The sequence below is a fragment of the Chlorocebus sabaeus genome, chromosome 6, assembly GCF_047675955.1.
Source record: "Chlorocebus sabaeus isolate Y175 chromosome 6, mChlSab1.0.hap1, whole genome shotgun sequence".
In the NCBI taxonomy this organism is placed as follows: domain Eukaryota; kingdom Metazoa; phylum Chordata; class Mammalia; order Primates; family Cercopithecidae; genus Chlorocebus; species Chlorocebus sabaeus.
In genome coordinates, this window is record NC_132909.1 from 47,321,153 (window position 1) to 47,341,334 (window position 20,182).

General features: G+C 49.4%; 1 protein-coding gene across 1 annotated transcript; it reads right to left on the bottom strand.

The window, feature by feature from the left end:
- Nucleotides 1-2,571: 2,571 nt before the first annotated feature.
- Nucleotides 2,572-19,502, bottom strand: LOC103234077 (cytochrome P450 4F3-like). Its single transcript, XM_037992482.2, has 12 exons — nucleotides 19,305-19,502; nucleotides 11,593-11,737; nucleotides 9,795-9,848; nucleotides 9,576-9,703; nucleotides 7,649-7,770; nucleotides 6,643-6,913; nucleotides 6,248-6,314; nucleotides 5,926-6,055; nucleotides 3,837-3,970; nucleotides 3,675-3,739; nucleotides 3,115-3,197; nucleotides 2,572-2,757 (listed from the first exon to the last, which is right to left on the bottom strand). The coding sequence occupies exons 1-12, from the start codon at nucleotides 19,500-19,502 to the stop codon at nucleotides 2,580-2,582; spliced, it is 1,575 nt and encodes a 524-aa protein (XP_037848410.2). The 3' UTR covers nucleotides 2,572-2,579.
- Nucleotides 19,503-20,182: the final 680 nt, after the last annotated feature.

The following is a 20,182-nucleotide window of genomic DNA, read 5'->3' on the forward strand; positions in this document are numbered from 1 at the left end:
GCTTGTGTGGTGTGGAAATCTATAAACTCAATGGCAATTATCACTTCCACTGCATCCCAGAGTGGAGTAATCACTGGATCATGAAAATTTAACATCCCGTGTTGGACTTGTTGCTTCCATTAACAGCAAGTGAAGTTATTTGAACTAAATTCCAGCATTTTAAAAAAGCTGGATGCAGCCGGGCATGGTGGCTCATGCCTGTAGTCCCAATAATTTGGGAGGCCGAAGTGGGTGGATCACTTCAAGTCAGGAGTTCGAGACTAGCCTGGCCAACATGGTGAAACCCTGTCTCTACTAAAAATACAAAAATTAGCCACGCGTGGTTGCAGGAGCCTATAATCCCAGCTACTCAGGAGGCTGAGGCAGGAGAATCGCTTGAATCCAGGAGGTGGAGGTTACAGTGAACTGAGATCACGCCACTGCACTCCAGCCTGGGCAGAAGAGTGAGACTCTGTCTCAAAAAAAAAAAAAAACTGGATGTTTCTTCAATTCTTCATATGAATAAGTGACATGAAAAGACAGTGAAACAATAACAAAGATGTGGAATCAACCCAAATGCCTATCAATGATAGACTGTTAAACAAAATGTTGTACATATACACCATGGAGTATTATGTAGTCATAAAAAAGAGCGAGACCATGTCCTTTGCAGGAACATGGATGGAGCTAGAAGCCATTATCCTCAGAAAACTAACGTAGGAACAGAAAACCAAACACTGCATGTTCTCACTCATAAGTGAGAGCTCAACAATGAGAACACATGGATACAGGAAGGGGAACAACACACTCTGGGGCCTGTGGTGGGGGCAGGAGGAGGGAAAGTATCAGAATAAATAGCTAATGGATGTGGGGCTGAATACCTAGGTGATGGGTAGGTATCATCATGCAGCAAATCACATCGCGGCAATCACATTACAGCAAATCACCGTGGCACACGTTTACCTACATAACAAGCCTGCACGTCCTGCACATGTATCCCAGAACTTAAAATAAAATAAATTTTTTAAAAAAAGAAAAGACAGTGAAAAATCACAAAACAGAATTCAAATAAAAACAGAAACCTAGAGATAAAACGAACATAAATTATAGCTTCTCTCTGAAGGCATTTCTCAAATCAGGAAAATTTGAAATTCTGTTTCAATGGTTTTGTGATTGCAGGAAAAAAAAAAACACACACACCTTAAGCATAGGTGTGATACGAGGAGGGAAAATGGTAAAAAGCCCCTCCTTGCATATGTGGAGGCCTCAAAAGGCTACATCTCTCAGGGCGAGAAAAAAATAAAGCAAAACAGCGTGCAAGTGTGATTTCAGCTTATATTTAAACCACCTGGGTGACCTTGGTCACCACAAGCCTAGAGCGTCATTGAACATGAACCTCAACCAGCTATCCTCCAAAGACTGCTCCGTAGAGAAAGCTGCCTTCTTGTGGCTGGGTGCAGTGGCTCACACCTGTTAATCCCAGCACTTTAAGAGGCCAAGGCAGGCGGATCACTTGAGGTCGGGAGTTCGAGGCCAGTCTGGCCAACATGGCGCAACCCCGTCTCTACTAAAAATACAAAAAATTAGCCGGGTATGGTGGCGGGCGCCTGTAGTCCCAGCTACTCGGGAGGCTGAGGCAGGAAAACGGTGTGAATCCGGGAAGTGCAATTTGCAGTGAGCTGAGATCGCACCACTGCACTCCAGCGAGGGCAACAGAGTGAGACTCCGTCTTCAAAAAAATAATAAAATACAAATACAAAAATTAGCCAGGGGTGGTGGCAGTCACCTGTAATCCCAGTTACTTGGGAGGCTGAGGCAGGAGAATCGCTTGAACCCAGGAGCGGAAGTTGCAGTGAACCAAGATTGTGCCACTGCACTCCAACCTGGGCGACAGAGCAAGACTCTGTCTATAAAAGAGAGAGAGAGAGAGAGAGAGAGAGAGAGAGAGAGAGAGAGAGAAGGCTGCCTTCTTTAAATCCTATGAATATTATTTCAAATATGCAAATATGGCAGCCAATACCAGGCAAAGATGACCGAAACACTGACCCCATGACAAAAATGACAGTCATTGTAATCGATACAGATACTTACAATGATCAGACACACTGTAAACCAACCAGGCTTATTATTGTTTAATAAGGACAGTCATTTAAGAACAATGAAAACAGTGAAGAACCCTAAGGTGAGCAGAAAAAAAATAACTGGATTAGGAGATGAGAATTGAGATCGCCAAGTGCGGATGTAGCACCGCTCTGGTTTTCCTCAGTGACTCAGAGCCTCAAACCTGCCCCATAGGTGCCTCCTCAACCCTGGTCCCTCTCCTGCTCAAACACCCACCATGGCTCCCTATCGCCCACAGGATACAGTCCCGACCTGGGCTCTGGGAGAACCCGCCCTCAGCACGGGCCACTGCGCTCACCCAGAAAGGCTGTCAGGGTCTTGGCTCAGAGACACTCCGCCCCCTCCCAGCCAGGCCCTGGATCCCTGCAGTCCTCCAGCGCCCCCTGCTGGCTGGCTATGGGACTCAGGCACAGATTGAGTCCCGGGAATCTGCAGAGAGGCCTGAGGGCGCGGGGGCTCTGAGACCTGAGAGTGGTGGGTCACTGCGGGTTCGCGCTCAGGGGCTCCATCCGTAGCCAAAGTCCGTCCTCCGCGCGCAGGGTCACCGCCGACTTCCTGCGGGGCTCCGCGAGGTCCGGCAGGATGCGGAAGCGCAGCAGCGTGAGCGCCAGGACAACCTTCATCTCAGCCATGGCGAATGTCTGGCCGATGCAGTTCCTGGGGGAGGAGGTGGGGACTCTGACTGTGCCCAGGACATCCATCCCGGCCCCATCGCGCCGGGAACCTGGCCTGGGACTCCCAACCCCACCCAGATCCGGTTGAGAGGCAGAGAGAGGGACCCGGTGCCTGGGACCCCCATGTGGGCTTGCATATCACCCGAACTTGCCCTAGACTCCGGCCCCCAACACTGACCAGCAGACACAGGAGTGGGGAAGTCTGAGAACACACACCCCCTTCTCCTGGGATCTTATTCAAACCCTAGACTCCCTGAAACACGTGGCCTCACAAGTCAGACCTTGTCTCCACCTGTGGCACCCTCACCCCATGCCCACCTCAGAATCCCCTGAGCCTCACCTGGGCCCTGCCGAGAAGGGAATAAAAGCCAGAGATGATCTCTTCTGGAGATTTTCTGGGTCGAAGCGAAAGGGGTCATAGACCTGGGGAGTGGGCGAGTTAGAGCTGTTGGGTGGGGGCCTCTCAGGACACCCAGCCACCCCCATATAAGACAGATGTGAAGCCGGGCGCGGTGACTCACGCCTGTAATCCCAGCACTTTGGGAGGCTGAGGGGCGAATCTCATGAGGTTGGGAGTTCGAGATGAACCTAACCAACATGGAGAAACCCCGTCTCTGCTAGAAATACAAAATTAGCCGGGCGTGGTGGCGGGCGCCTGCCATCCCAGCTACTCAGGAGGCTGAGGCAGGAGAATCGCTTGAACCCGGGAGGCAGAGGTTGCAGTGAGCCGAGATCTCTCCATTGCACTCCAGCCTGGGCGACAAGAGCGAAACTTCCTCTCAAAACAAAACAAAACAAAACACAGATGTGGGTGGAGTAGAGAGGGAGTATCTGCTTCCCCGGGACAAGATCTCTCCCCCGACCAAGCCCCAGGGATGGAGAAGGGGGAAGGGGTAGCACCTCAGGGTCCGGCCAGACTGAAGGGTTGTGATGGATCCCAAAGATGCTGACAGTGCAAGTGTTTCCTGTCAGGGAGGAAGTGCAGTCAGGACAAGGATACCCACCACACGATGGGACCTCCACCCTGCCCAAAGCCCTCCCTGCCTGCCCAACTGTGGGCACCTTTGGGGATGACCCGGCCATCCGGGAGTACCACGTCCTGGGTGCAGCAGCGCTGGATCCTGGACACTGGGGAATGCAGCCGCAGGCTCTCCTTCAGGCACATGGTCAGGAAGGGCAACTGCACCAGGTCATCCCTAAGGAAACATCCAACAATTATACAGGGAGCAAACACAGCCCTCCTGCTGCCCAGAGAGACCCTCGCACCAGCTTGTAACCGCCCGGTGGATTCACCTTGCTTGCTGCCTAGAAAGAGCCAATTTATCAAGACGGGGTTCTTTTCGCGAAAGGGCTATATTCGATTTTGTTTCAGACTCAAACCATGAACTGAATCCCTTCCCAAAGTTAGTTCAGCCTATGCCCAGGAACGAATAAGGACAGCTTAAAGGTTAGAAGGAAGATGGAGTCGACTAGGTCTGATCTCTTTCACTGTCATAATTTCCTCAGTTATAATTTTTGCAAAGGCGGTTCCAACCTCCCTCTGACCCTAAATCCAATAACAAAACGAATTCCAGAAGAATCAAGGATTTAAGCATGAGAAAACCAAACTCACAAAAGCATTAGAAGAAAACTTGATATAGTACTTTCAGAAGCATTTCTAAGCAAAACACAACACATAGAGGGTCTCCTTAAAAGTGTTAACCTATTTGCATTTAAAAATGTTTAAAATTATATAATGGGGCTGGGTGCCGTGACTTACGCCTGTAATTCTAGCACTTTGGAAGGCTGAGGCGGGTTGATTACTTGAGGCCAAGAGTTCAAGACCACCCTGGCCAACATAGCAAAACTCCATCTCTATTAACAATGAAAAAATTAGCTGGGTGTTGTGGCATGGGCCTGTAATCCCAGCTACTCAAGAGGCTGAGGCACAAGAATCACTTGAACCTGGGAGGTGGAGGCTACAGGGAGCAGAGACCATGCCACGGCACTCCAGCCTGGGTGACACAGCAAGACCCTGTCTCAAATTTATAATATAATATAATATAATATAATATAATATAATATAATATAATATAAACTAATATGCTAAAAAAGATGAAGGGAAAATCACCATAAAGATTATGAAATTGTTTTAATAAGATCCCCTCCATACTCTAGAATGAGACGGCTTAATATTATGAAGGTGTCCTTTCTTTCTAAATTAATCAACATATTCAAAGCAATACAATAAAAATCTAGCTTTTTATTTTGTAGGAACTTAACCATCTTATTCTAATTGAAAGAATTAAAGTTCATCAAAACCTAGGTCAATTTAAGAATAAAAGATCCACCAGGCATGGTGGTGCGTGCCTGTGGTCCCAGCTACTGAGGAGACTGACATGTCAGGATCCCTTGCGCCCAGGAGTTCAAGGCTGCAGTGAGCTGTGATCACACCAATGCACTCCAGCCTGGGCTATAGAGTGAGATCCCATCTCTCAAAGAAAAAAAGATAAAATTAAAATGAAAGATTGAAGAAGATAAATCCAATCTACCATGTATTATGATCTATTACAAAGGTATAGCATAAAAATGAAATAAAATACTTTCCAAAAGATAAAGCGGCTGGGTGTGGTGGCACATGCTTGTAATCCCAGCACTTTGGGAGGCCGAGGCGGGCTAGCTACAAGGTTAGGACTTCGAGACCAGCCTGGCCAACATAGTGAAACCCCGTCTCTATTAAAAATACAAAAATTAGCTGGGCATATTGGCGGACGCCTGTAATCCCAGCTGCACAGAAGGCTGAGGCAGTAGAGTATCATGAACCCGGGAGGCAGAGGTTACAGTCAGCGGAGATCATGCCACTGCACTCCAGCCTGGAAGACAGAGTGAGACCCCATCTCAAAAAAAAAAAAAAAAAAAGAAAAAGAAAGACAGAAAATAAAAAAGAATGATTTTAATTGTAATACATAGTAAAGGCAAAAATCTCAGAACTTCTCCCTTGCTCCAGGCTGAGTACCAGGCCCTGAGTACCAGGCCCTGTTTCTGAGCTCTGCACCTATTCCCACTAGGCGGTAATAGCACAAGCACCAATAAGACCCTCTCCCTTTCCCACCTGAAGAACTAAACCAATGAGAGGGACTCAGAAACAGGACATGAGAACCTGCACACTCACCATTCAATCTCTTTAGGATCACGGTTCTTCAGGAGCTCTTGCACCTCCTGTCGGCAGTGCTCCTGATATTTCGGGTGCCTCGCGAGGTTGTACAGGACCCAGGAGAGACCACTGGCCGTAGTGTCATGGCCTGAGGGGCAGCCAGGTAAGCTTGGGTCTCTGGGCTGCTTCAGCACCAAAGGGTGGACAGCGCCCATGCAATTGAGGCCCTCAGGAGGAAGTGGGGAAGGAAGATGGGATGGGGTGATCCAGGGTCCACCCACCACATCCCTGGAATGGAGACACTCTTACCCCTAGTGACATCACACCCTGGGACCCTCACCCCCAAACATGAAGGTGTCAGCCTCTGCTCTTATGTCTTCATCTGACAACTCCTTTCCATTTTCATCCTGGAGACAAGACAAGACCTCTAAATCACACCAGCCATGAAGTCACCTCAGTCTAACCTAAAACAGTTCATGAAGATCCATATTCCAGGCAAGATTCCTCCCTTATCATCACTAGATCTGACTCTTTCCTAGTCTCTTGCCTCCTGTTTGTTCCTCCTAGGAAGTCTTCTCCAGAGTCACCTCTAAAATGTATCTTACTTGTCCCTCTTTTCCTCAAGCACCTTCCATGGCTCCCCAGTGCCTTCTGGATCAAGTCCAAGTTCATGGATCTGACATTTCACATCAAGGTCCATTCTACTTCTGAAATTCAGATCCCAGAGAAGCCCACCTTGGCCAGCAAGAGCACATCAATGAAGTCCAAAGTCTTGGACTTAGCCTTGGCCTGCAGTAAGTCATCAACACCCTGGCTAGTGAGGGTGCGGCGCCGCTCCTGGATGATGGCATCTGTGAAGTTGTGCACTACGTCACAGGCCCTGCGGAAGCGTCGCCCATTGGGAGTGAGGAAGTACAAGAAGTCCGCCCGCAGGAACATGTGCTGGTTCCGTTTCACGATGAGGGCACTGAGCTTCAAGATGGCATCAATATATTCGCTGGGTTTCCTGCAGGGCCAGGCCAGGGAGAGGAAGCAGCTTCTAAACACACATGAAAGCCTGGGAGCACCTTCTAGCCAGAATCCCAGGACCACATTCCATGCAGAAAAGGGTGCCCTGCAAGCACATTTCACTCTCTACCTCCTACTCTCTGAGCTGCCTCCTGCCCCGGATCCCCAGGGCACAGCTTGGCCATCATGGGCATCTCCCCACCCTCTTACACAACATCCGCTCCTGCCTATTTCTCCTTGGTTTCTCTCAAATCTGCCCCCATTTTCTCCACCAACCTCTGGCCTCTTCCTCTCCACGGTCTCCTTGCTTCCTGTGTCTACATAACAATCTTCCACAGAGTCAAACATCCAAGTTCAGCACTGACTGTGACCCTTATCTTCTTAAACACCTCCCATGACTCCCTGGGAGCCTTGGATAAAGTTCATACCCCTTTGCGTGACTTTTCAATATCCTTAAGTTGTAGCTACTGCTGACCCCTGCAATCTCATTTCCAGGGTGTCCCCTTGATGGCTATTGCAGGTGCTTCTGCTCATCCTAGCCTCCTTGCCATTACCCAAACAGTTCTACCTACCTGGAGAACTGATCTTTCTTGTCCCCTTCCCTGTACTTCCATGTTCAATTCTGACTCATTTTCTCCAAGAAGGCACTTCCAGATGCCCTGATCAGTCCTCTCTCCCCAACCTACTCTCGTGGGTCCGTGGCCAAGATCTCAGGTCCTAGGGAAGAACTCACTCCTGACAATGGCTGTCAAAGCTGAAGGCGCATTTCTGCAGAATGTCCAAGGTCATCAGGCTGATGTGCTCAAACATGTCCAGACGGGCACTGCCCTCCAAGGCCAGGCGTTGCCATTTCACCTGGACCGAGAAGGGGACAGAGCCAGAACTGAGCCCTGGCTCCCCTGAGTCCCTTCCCATCCCCAACCTCCAGAATGGACTCCCTCAGAACCAACTTCTGCTCCTCTTCCCCAGGTACCCATCCCCAAGGAGGACCTAGCTTGTGAGGGACAGAAGCTGTTACTATTAGGACATGAAGGTCCAAGTCTGGGGGTCAGTTCCAAGTTCCAGCTCTGCTCCTTGCCTATGCACCCTTAGTCAACCCACTGTCCTCTTTAGGTCCCTCTGTCAAATCTTCAGTAATAGTTAAGATGATCTGCTTTGGGTTGGGCACAGCGGCTCACACCTCTAATCCCAACACTTTGGAAGGTGAGACAGGCAGATCATGAGGTCAGGAGATCGAAACCATCCTGGCCAACATGGTGAAATCCCATTTCAACTAAAAAATACAAAAACTAGCTGGGTGTGATGGCAGGCACCTGTAATCCCAGCTACTCAGGAGGCTGACGCAAGAGAATCACTTGAACCCAGGAAGCGGAGGTTGCAGTGAGCCGAGATGATGCCACTGCACTCCAGCCTGATGACAGAGTGAGACTCCATCTCAAAAAAAAATGATCTGCTTTGGTGCCAGATAACCAGGTTAGAATCCCTTCTCCACCACTTTTAGCTCACTTCCTAACTGTAAACTTAGGTAAGCTCCCTAATCTCTCTGACCCACAGTTTCTTCATCCATAATGTGGCAATTAGGGTTGTGAATATTAAATTAGACAACATAGATCATGGAATTGGCATATAGTTTCTGGTATACAGTAAGTGCTCAATAAATGTTAGCTATCATTATCATCCTCATCATTAGCACAGAGGCAAGTGATTGTAGAAATGTCCCCAACTTTTTGCCCTTCACGCTTGGCGATGAGACTTGGCACCTCCTTCCATTAGCAGGCAGAACCTGAGTCTCCATTTCTTGAATTTGAGCTGGTCTTGAAACTGGCTTTCACCAGGAGAATGTGGTAAAAATGCTAGCGTGCTACTTCTGAACTAGCATCAGGAGGTACTAAAATGTTTCTGCTCACTCTCTTGAAACTCAGACTCCACTGCAGTAGTGAACCTAGGCTAGCCTTCTGGAAAATAAGGGACAAATGGAAGTGTCTGCTTGGAACACCAAAGCCAATGAGTTTTAAAGTAGTTTCTTATGCAGAAAGAACTATATGAATTTTTTCTCTTAAATGTAGTCTCACTCTGTCACCCAGGCAGGAGTACAGTGGCACAATCTCGGTTCACTGCAACCTTTGCCTCCTAGATTCAAGCAATTCTCCAGCCTCTGCCTCCCAAGTAGCTGGGATTACAGGCATGCGCCACCATACCTGGCTAATTTTTTTTTTTTTTTTTTTTTTTTTTTTTTTGTATTTTTAGTAGAGATGGGGTTTCACCACGTTGGCCAGGCTGGCCTCAATCTCCTGGACTCAAGTAACCACCCATCTCGGCCTCAAAAGTACTGGGATTACAGGTGTGAGCCACCGCGCCCTGCCATTATCCAAATTTCATCATAACTGCCTTTAGTTTGCAAGGCTTCTGTGAGGGAGACTAGTAATTAATGCCTTCTGAACACCTACTATGTGCCAAGAACGTGACTTCGGTACGTGATCTTGACCACCTTTTCAGTAGAAATTATTATCCCCATTTTACACATGAAGAAACCAAGGCCTGGGGAGGAAAAGCTATGGCACCAAAGCCACCCAACAGAGCCAGCATTTCAGACCAGATCTGCCTGAGGTCACTTCTCCTTTCCCAAGACCCTAGAGGGGACCCGGCTTTGTGGCACTCACGTGCATGATGTTCGCGCTCTCATTGAAAATCTTCACATAGGGCTTCAGGATTTTGAAGTGGAAGGCGGGTGTCAGCAGGTGGCGGTGCCATCTCCACTTGTCACCGGCAGTAATCAGGAGCCCGTCCCCTAGTGGAGGCAGCCAAGTGCAGTGGGCAAGGACAGCACCTTCCCCTGGCCCCAGAAGGTTGTCCCCATCCCCACTCTTCTAGTTACTCACCCAGCCAGAGCTTCAGGGGGCTATAGGCAATCTTATCCTTGGGAGCAACAGCAACTGACATGAATAAGGAACATCAGGGGTTATGGAGAGGGGCAGGGGAGGGACTTTGAGTGTAGGGCGAGGCTCCTAGCCAGGGATTTGCACTTCCACCCTCCAGGTCCAGTAAAGCAGGAACAGGGTCAAGGGCAAAGGAAGGAGGGAAGACAGAGGAGGAGAGTGGGGACCAGACCGGGCTGCAGTGGAGCAGTACAATAATGACACAGCCCAACATGGCACAGCACTCCCCAGCATGCCTTGGCATGGCTCCTACATGATCCAACATGTTCTGCAATACCTGAGCATGGCTCAATGCTCTACGAAATACCTTTACAGGGACCTAGGACACCCTGGCCGGGCACGGGGGATCACGCCTGTAATCCTAGCACTTTGGGAGGCTGAGGTGGCGAATTGCCTGAGCTCAGGAGCTCAAAACCAGCCTGGGCAACACGGTGAAATCCCATCTCTACTAAAAAGTACAAAAACATTAGCTGGGCGGGGTGACGGGTGCTTATAGTCCCAGCTACTCGGGAGGCTGAGGCAGGAGAATCGCTTGAAGTGGGGAGGCAGAGGTTGCAGTGAGCCAAGATCATTCTATTACACTCCAACCTGGAAGATAGAGCGAGACGCCATCTCCATAAAAAAAAAAAAAAAAAAAAATCTTAGGACAAGGACATCCTGTCTGCCCAGTACTCTCTGAAATCTTCTGACATGGACCTGAGATATGTGGCATAGCCTGAGATGCGTTAACATGTTCTGACATGGACACAATATACATGACCTGTCCTGATGTGACATGTTCAGACATGGACCTGGGAGAGTCTAAAATGACTTCCACGTGCACTACAGATGGGCCCCAGATAGGATTTAAATCTGGTCCTATTAGCGTCCCACGTGTAACCTAGGCTTGATTTAGGCTTCCTCAGTATCCTGCCACACTCCACACTAAGCATTAATGAGTGACGCCCTGTCTCAAAAAAATTTTTAAAAAGAACTAAGAGGGAGGCCTCGATATGCTATGTGACCTTGAGAAGTCATTGCGCCTCTCTGCACCTCAGTTTTCTTACTCAGGAAATGCCTATCTCACAGGGAGGCTGGTGAATGGATGTCTGGTGAATGGTGGTATCTGTCTGTCCAGCATCCATCCTCCTCATGCCTTCCCCATTCTCAATCCAAGTCGTTGAGAGGACTCTCATCCCCTGCTCCAGGGCTGAGCATATGACCCTAAACCTATGCAATCAAACTGCAGTGACTGGATAAGAAATTGGTCCTGGCACCCAGGCCAGGTCAATTGAGGGGAATCCTGGAAATTTTCCTGGAATTGCATGGAATTTTCCATGGGGGTTGAGCTTCTGGGACTTATCTGTAACAGCATGAGAGTGAAACCATCTGTGAAACCATCACAGAGGGATACAGAGCTAAGAGATGAAGACTAGCATTATGAAGGCCTGGATCCAGCCATGCCTGAAGACCACCCTTCCTGGACTTCACTTTTACTTCCTGACTTTTACTTTACAGTCAATGTATTCTCTTTCTTTGCTTAGACCACACAGGGTTGAGTTTTCTTCACTTACAACTAAAAGAAGCTTCAGCAGCCAGAGAGCACCAGGGACCTGCCCAGAGTCACCCAGCAGGTTAGTGCAGAGCCATGGTCTCTTTTGGATGTGCCCATTTTTCTGCTCAGCATGGCCTGTCCAAGGGTTGGAAGGGCTGGGAGCAGAGGCAGGGAAGAGGCAGCAGCATAGCCTCCTGAGAAAGATACCTGAAGCCTGGAGCACAGGGGCAGCGAACGTTGGGTGGACGAGGTGCAGGACAGGGTGGAAAGGCCCAAGCCACCAGAGTTGGACATCGTGGAAGTGGTGGCCCAGATCCTCTATCAGCCTCATGTCCTCCTCATTGCCCTGTATCTGGGGATAGACAAGGCTGACAACAGGCCTGCAGGGGGCCTCAGATGCTACCACTGCCCATTGCACCCCCCTACCCACCACACAACCCCAAACTACTCAGCCCTTTGACCTGAGATATTGGTCTCTGCCTGTCTCTTCCTGTGTCTGTGTCTATGTGCTTCTCTGTTCCCTCACTCTCTTCCTCTCTCTGTGTCTTTCTCTAGATAGATATGTAGATGATGGATGGATGCATGGATGGATGGATGGATAGATAGATAGATAGATAGATAGATAGATAGATAGATAGATAATAAGATAGATGGTTGGATGGACCCACAGGATGGGTGGATGCATGGATGGATTGGTAAGTAGGTGGACAGGGAGTAAGGGATGGAGATAGATAGATAGACAGACAGACAGACAGACGGACGGACAGACAGACAGATAGATAGACAATAAAATAGTGAGATAGATAATAAGATAGATGGTCGGATGGACCCACAGATAGGATGGGCGGATGCACGGATGGATCAGTAGGTAGGTGGGGAGGGAAGGAGGGAGGAAGATGATAGATAGATAGATAGATAGATAGATAGATAGATAGATAGATAGATTGATTGATTCAATAGACAGATGGACACACAGATAGGATGGATGGATGGTTGGATGGATGGATGGATGGATGGATGGATGGATGGATGGATGGATGGATGGATATATGGGTAGGTAGTTTGGTCAGTCGGTAGATATACAAGCAGATAGATAAAAGATAGATAGACAGGCCAGGTGTGGTGACTAATGCGTGTATTCCCAGCACTTTGGGAGGCCGAGGTGGGTGGATTACGAGGTCATGAGTTCAAGACCATCCTGACCAATATGGTGAAACCCTGTCTCTACTAAAGATACAAAAATTAGCTAGTTGTCGTGGCACGTGCCTGTAATCCCAGCTACTCGGGAGGCTGAGGCATGAGAATCGCTTGAACCCGGGATGTGGAGGTTGCAGTGAGCCAAGATCATGCCACCACACTCCAGCCTGGGCGACAGAGCGAGACTCCATCTTGAAAAAAAAAGTAGATAGATAAATAGATAGATAGATAGATAGATAGATAGATAGATAGATAGATAGATAATAGGACACATGGATGGATGCACAGATAGGAGGGATGGATGGATGGATAGGTAAGTAGGAAGGTAGGTATGTAGGTAGATAGGTAGGTAGGTACTAGGTAGGTATATAAGTATGTAGGTAGATAACAGGATAGATGGATGGATAGATGTATGGATGCACAGATAGGATAGATGAATGGATAGGTAGTAGGTAGGTAGGTAGGTAGGTAGGTAGGTAGGTAGGTAGGTAGATAATAGGATAGACAGATAGATGAGAGAAAGAGAAAGGTAAGTGACCAATCCATACATGATAAATAGGATATATGGATAGAGAGATAAGAGGGACAGGTACAGATGAGAGAGATGTATGAGTGATGGCTACGTAGATGACAGATATGGTCAATGACAGATATAGATATGTGCATGTATGTGTTTCTTTTACTTTCTGTTTATGTGTCCCTTTTTCTGTGTCTTTCTCTCCCTCTCCTCTCTCTCTCCTTCACTCTGTCTCTCACTGTTTCTCTCTCTGTCTCTGTGTGTGCATCTTTTTCCCTATCTCTGTTTCTCCCAAGTCCAACTCTCCATCTCTCTCTCTCCCTGTCTCTCCCCACCAACACTTGACCATTCACCCCACTTGCTGTTTATCCCAAATTCATAACTAATCGCAGTCCATTGAACTTTCTCTCCTGTTCCCCGGTCCCAGCACAGCCTGCTGCCCCTAGCTCTAGGTAGGTACCCCCAGCTTTGCAGCAAGCTAGCAGGGGGCAGATGTAGACACAGCCCTTCTCCCAAACCTGGCTGCACCACCCCAGACCAGGCTCCACGTCCCACCCCAAGGATAGCCCTGAATTTCAGTTCATGGGAGAATGTTCTGTCTCATACTCCCATCACTCCCACACCTGTGCCCAGGCTGGAGCCAGCTGGGAAAGACTGAAGGAGATACCCAGAAAGATCCAGAAGGAAGTGGAAGAAAATGGGTAGAAACCAGTCAGGGAACAAGAGCAGAAGTAGCAGGTGAGTGGGAGAGGAGAGACTGGAGAATCAAAAGACACTGTCTTAGTGTGGGCTCTCTAGAAGCAAAACCTGAATTGCAGATACTTCTGCAAGGGATGCTATAGAAAGGAGCTTTAAAAAAAAGGCGGGGTGGGGGGAGAAACCAGGTGGGGCAAGGGAAGGAGGCAAGCAGCTGATAATTCCCCTCTCCCGTTCACACACCCTCCATGGCTCCCCGTTGTCCTCAGAATCAATCTCCTCCTCTCCCTCTTTCCTCTGCCTCTCACCCTGATTGCTCTGGTGGCACCAAGCTCTATCTTGCTGCTCAAAAGCCAAGTGCTTGCTCTCTCACCTCCAAGTCTTCAAGTGGGCCCAACTTCCACACAAAACTATCTTTCTCTTTCTCTTCTTTGCTTAAAAAATTCCTATTCATCGTTCCAGACCTACTTCCAAAAACCCCTCCTCCAGGAAGCCTGCCTGCCTGCCCCAAAGGCAGAAAACCTGATTCCCCTCAAGGGTCCCACAGTCCATCTCTCCTTCAAGCCAGCCCTGACCACAGAGGATGTGGAATGTCTCAGTCTACTTCTGTGGCCACAAGATTGGGGGTGCCTCCAAGGTAGAAACTCAGCTGAGTCTCTCCAAGGATCCCAAGAATGGAGGTTGGCAAATAAGTGAAAGTAATAAGAGATGACCAAGGGCATCCAGAGCCACAGGACCTTGGGTCCTACAGGATCAACATGCAAGCTGGGCAAGAAAGGGCCCTCAGGCTTTGGACACTGCCTCCCGGGTTCAAGCGATTCTCCTGCCTCAGCCTCCAGAGTATCTGAGATTATAGGCACCCATTAGCACACTTGACTAATCTTCGTATTTTTAATAGAGACGGGGTTTCACCATGTGGGCCAGGCTGGTTTCGAACTCCTGACCTCAGGTGATCCACCTGCCTCGGCCTCCCAAAATGCTGGGGTTACAGGCGTGAGCCACTGCGCTGGACATCTCATCTTTTTACTTAAACTCCAATGACAAATTTTAAAACCTGAGATCTCATTCTATAAAATCTGTGTCATGTTTTCATGTAGCTTGATGTTTTCATTATTCTTCCATCAGTCTTCACAAGCATAATTATTAATGTTTTCATATCCTGCCAAGTCATTCCACAAATCGTTATTCAAGGTAGATGGTGTCCATTCTACATTCAGGTGATAGAGCAGGGAATAGGGTGGGTGAAATCACTTTTGCTCTCAGGGAACTTGCAGTGGTTCATATGGCTTTACCATAGTTAATTAGTTTTGAAACCATGTTTACTATTTATCACTAGCATAACAAATGCAATGGAAGTCTCATGTAATTACGTTATATATACCTGATTATCAACTGAATATAGCATCCTCCAAATAAGTTATTTGTATAGTTTGATGTTTTTGATGTATACTGCAAAATTACTTTGAAGACGTATTTTATAAATATCCACACGCCTATCTGCTCCATATGAAGGTGCAGCATTACATGCTGGAAGCCTTCTATGTTTTTTTTAAAAGCCTTTATCAATGTAACAGTCAAGAAGTAACATCTTGGCTGGGTGCCGTGGCTCACACCTCTAATCCCAGCACTTTGGGAGGCTGAGGCAGGCGGATCACCTGAGGTCAGGAGTTCGAGACCAGCCTGGCCAACATGGTGAAACCCCATCTCTACTAAAAACACACACAAAAAAAGCTTTTTTAATTAGCTGGGTGTGGTAGTACGGGCCTGTAATCCCAATTACTCTGGAGGCTGAGGCAGGAGAATCACTTAAACCCGGGAGGCAGAGGTTGCAGTGAGCCGAGATCATGCCACTACACTCCAGCCTTGGTGACAGAGCAAAACTCCGTCTCGGAAAAATATATATATACACATACAAAATTAGCCGGGCATGGTGGTACATGCCTTTAGTCCCAGCTACTATGGAGACTGAGGCAGGAGGATTGTTTGAACCCAGGAGGTGGAGGTTGCAGTGAGCCGAGATAACGCCACTGCACTCCAGCCTAGGTGACACAATGAGACCCTGTCTCAAAAAAAAAAAAAAAAAAAAAAAAATCTGAAATTGTCTTTATTGATTATGAGATTGCATAGATTTTCTTAAATTCGTCAATAATCTCTGTCTCTATTTATTCAAACTGCCTATGCAAAACTTTTGCCTGTTAGCCAGTTGATAGTATCTCTAATGGATTTGTAAGTGTAATTTGTGTGCTTTTGTCTGTAATTTTTATAAATAGTTTCCTTTTAAAAACAGAAAGAGGCCGGGCGTGGTACCTCAAGCCTGTAATCCCAGCAATTTGGGAGGCCGAGACGGGTGGAACACGAAGGTAAGGAGATCGAGACCATCCTGGCTAACACGGTGAAACCCGTCTCTACTAAAAAATACAAAAAACTAGCCGGGCTAGGTGGCAGACGCCTGTAGTCCCAGCTACTAAGGAGGCTGAGGCAGGAGAATGGCATAAACCTGGGAGGCGGAGCTTACAGTGAGCTGAGATCTGGCCACTGTACCAGCCTGGGCGACAGAGCAAGACTCTGTCTCGAAAAGAAAAGAAAAGAAAAGAAAAGAAAAGAAAAGAGAAAGGACAGGGGAGGGGAGGGGAGGGGAGAGGAGAGGAGAGGAGAGCAGAGGAGAGGAGAGGAGAGGAGAGGAGAGGAGAGCAGAGGAGAGGAGAGGAGAGGAGAGGAGAAGAAAAGTCTGGCCAGGGCTGAGGAGAGAGTGGATGAAAGGACTGGGTGTGGTAACAGGGAGACCACGAAGGAGCCCGTGGGAGGCATCCAGAAGAGAGGTGGCAGGGAATGGAGCCAGGGGAGGCAGGAGGACTCAGAGAAGGAACTGACGGAGGAGAGATTGTGCCAGGCAGCAGCAGCAGACGTGCTGAGGGACAGGATGTGCATACGAGAGAAACAGAACATCAGGAGATCCCAAAGAGTAGGGTCTGGGAAACTGAAGGACTAGACCAAGATGGGGAACAGTGTAGGGAGGGGGGCCATGAGTTCAGATTCAAACTAGTTGGAATTGAAGTGTTCCTGAGATCAGCCCCTCCCCAAGAGGAGAGAAGCAATGACCTCCAGCTCACGAGAGATGTAAACTTAGAGCTCACTTCTGGAGGGAACTGATGGTCAACTTGGAAGCTGGAGCCCTGGGTAAGGAGGTGACCTCAGGAGACAGGGAAGAGGGAGGAATGACTAGGACCACGGGGGATCTCCCCATAGTGAGGAGCCAACAGCAGAGACACAGGGACACACGAAGGTCAGAGGACACCAGGGAAGGGCAACGTCCTGGAACCAAGAATAAAGGAGGTTCTGGGAAGGACCCAGTGGTCGCAAATTCAGAAAGCTGCTGGCAGGTAGATGCGTTGGGGCTGGGAGGTGTCCATGGGATTTGGGGGCTTCGGGATCACGGTCATCTCAAGAGAGCAGGATGGGGTGGAGAGGTGAGGGGTGATCAGAGAAACAAAGGGAGTGAGTGGAGGCAACTCTGTCTTGAATGGACAGCAGAGCAAGCAGGCTGAAGGTCTGGGTGCAGAATGAGGTGCACAGGAGGTGGGTGGGAGAGAATTTACATATCACCCATCTCATCTGCTTTGTCACCTTCTCTAATATTGGTGTTGAGAAGAGATAAGAGAACATGGGTGGCCAGACGCCATGGCTCATGCCTGTAATCCCAGCACTTTAGGAGGCTGAGGCAGGTGGATTACTTAAGCCCAGGAGTTCAAGACCAGCCTGGGCAACGTAGTGAGACCCTGTCTCTATAAAAAATGAAAAATAAAGACAGAACATGGGCAATTGAGCTCATCCAAGGCAAAGGTCTTCCAAATGGCCAGGAAGGAAAGCCCCATCGGCAAGAAACCAGTCCGTGAGCAAATAATAGGAAGTAAGCCAAGGAAGGACTGCAAGAAGCTGCTGGACTGAGGGGTAGAGAGAACCGGAAGTCCCAACAGGATGTAAGACGAGAAGCAGTGGGCCAGGTGCGGTGGTTCATGCCAGCACTTTGGGAGGTCAAGGTGGGCAGACCACTTGAGGTCGAGAGTTTGAGACCAGCCTGGCCAACATGGTGAAACCTCATCTCTACTAAAAATACAACAATCAGCCAGACATCATGGTGGGTGCCTATAATCTCAGCTACTTGGGAGGCTGAGGCAGGAGAATCACGTGAACCTGGGAGGCAGAGATTGCAGTGAACCAAGATCACGCCACTATGCTCCAGCCTGGGTGGCACAGTGAGACTCCGTCTCAAAAAAAAAAAAAAAAAAAAAAGAAAAAGAAAAACAAATAAGAGATAGCGAAGAGAAAAATCTGGAAGGAGAGAGGGGATTGTGGTCAGAGAAGGCACCACTTGAATCAATGGCATTGGAGTTGGCGCCCTTATGGGTAATGACCAATCCCAAGCTTCGACTCTGGCAGTAGGGGGCCGACACAGCATGGAGGAAAGTCCTCTAGGGAGGAGGCTAGGATGAGGGAGGTGAGGAATCTCCTCCCAGAAACTTTGGCTGTTAGGGCAGAGGCCAGAATGATCCCTTCTGAAAGGAAAAATAGTCAACTTTTATCCAAACGGAGCCATGGGGCCCACTGACATATCTTAGGGGTGGGGGAAACATACAAAAAAAAAAGTGCCTGAGTCAAGACAGGGAGGGAGAAACGAGCCGCATCTCTCCACTGGCCCAGCTGTGCCCTGTGGGTGGAGTCGGTGGAAATAGCAAATCCTAAGGGGAGGCAGCAGCCCAGAGAGCCGTAGACATCAGCCTGAGGTCCACAGAGATGGGCCAGGCAGAGTGGACTCTGGACTGTTCTCCTGAGGAGGCCTCACGTCTAGTGATAAGGACTGTGGACTGAGCTAAGTGCAGGCTCATGCCTGGAATCCCAGCACTTTGGGAGGCCGAGATGGGAGGACTCCTTGAGACCAGGAGTTTGAGACCACTCTGGGCAACATAGTGAGACGCTGTCTCTACAAAAAAAATCAAAAAACTAGCAGGTCTGTTGGTGCACAGCTGTACTCCCAGCTACTGGGGAGGCTGAGATGGGAGGATAGGTTGAGCCCAGGAGGTCAAGGCTGCAGTGAGGTAATGAATGCACCATGGCACAACAGCCTGGGTGACAGAGCGAGACCCGGCCTCAAAAAAAAAAAAAAAAGATTATGGCCAGCCAGGATGTACCTGCTCTGTGCAGTCCACCCTAGAAGCCCCAAGTAGAACAAGGATGCATTAACGTGGGGAAGAGAGGCAGGAACTTGAGCCAAAGCAGGCTTAGGGTGGAGAAGAGAGAGAAAGAAAAAGGCCTGGGGCCGTGGAGTGGACAGAGAGGAGGAATGAATCTGGTTGGGTCAGTGAGGGAAGAGGGGCTCCCCTCGGCCTCCCTCCCTCCTCTGATGTCCCAGACCCAAACCCACCCTCAATATCCAGCTCCCTGAGCCCCATTCCTGCCCCTCTACAAGTCCATCCGCCCTGAGACCCCAGACCCGTCCTGCTGCCACACTCACTATGCTCAGGTGACCCCAAAACCAGTTCCGTTTGGGAGGCTGCTGGAAACACCGGAGGCGGCGGCAGTTGTCATAGAAGGCGTAGGTCCAGGCCAGGACGCGGGACAGGAGCCAGGAGGTCCCGACCAGCAGTAGAAGCAGCCACGGGGACGCTGCCACCGGCCCGAGGCCCAGCCAGGACAGGCTCAGCGTCAGCATCCTGCAGGGTAGACGGGATGGAGGGTGAAGCCCTGAGGCCCAGAAAAGAGCCCGGGGAGCTTCGGGGAGATTGGACAGGGGCCGGGACGGGAGGTGCTGGAGGCAGGGAGAGCTCAGAGATGAGAAAACAAGGGCTGAAAGCAGAGAGGGAGACCCAGCAACAGCCAGGAGAAGAGGTGGAAAGAGAAGACAGTAAAGAAGAGAGAGGGGAGAGAGAAAGAGAGAAGAAGGCTTAGAGTCCTGAAAGGCCCAGCCTGAATCACTACAGGCTGCCAGGGGCTTGGTTTCAGTTACCAGGACCCCATCAGCCCCACCAGGACCAGCTCCCTGGAGCCACCCCAGCCATGGGCAGTGCCGCTCCCTCTCCCAGACCAGGACCCTCCAGCCCCGACAGTTCCAGGCTGGCACCTTCTGTCGGGAGCAGCTTGTCCCGCACAACTTCCTCTTCCCTCCTCCTGGGGCTTCTTTGTACTTGGCCCCTCACCTAGGCAAGGCTGGGCTGGGATGGCCAGTCAGGGGTAGCCAATCCCCATAGGCCATAGGCCTGGCTGCCTCCTCCCTGCCTGGACAGCCGGCCAAAACCTGCAGGCGGTCCCAGCTGGGTGCAAAGAGGAACCAAGTCAGTGGCACAGTTCAGAGTGGGAACTGGATCTTCAGGCATCAGTATCTCCTGCTTGAAC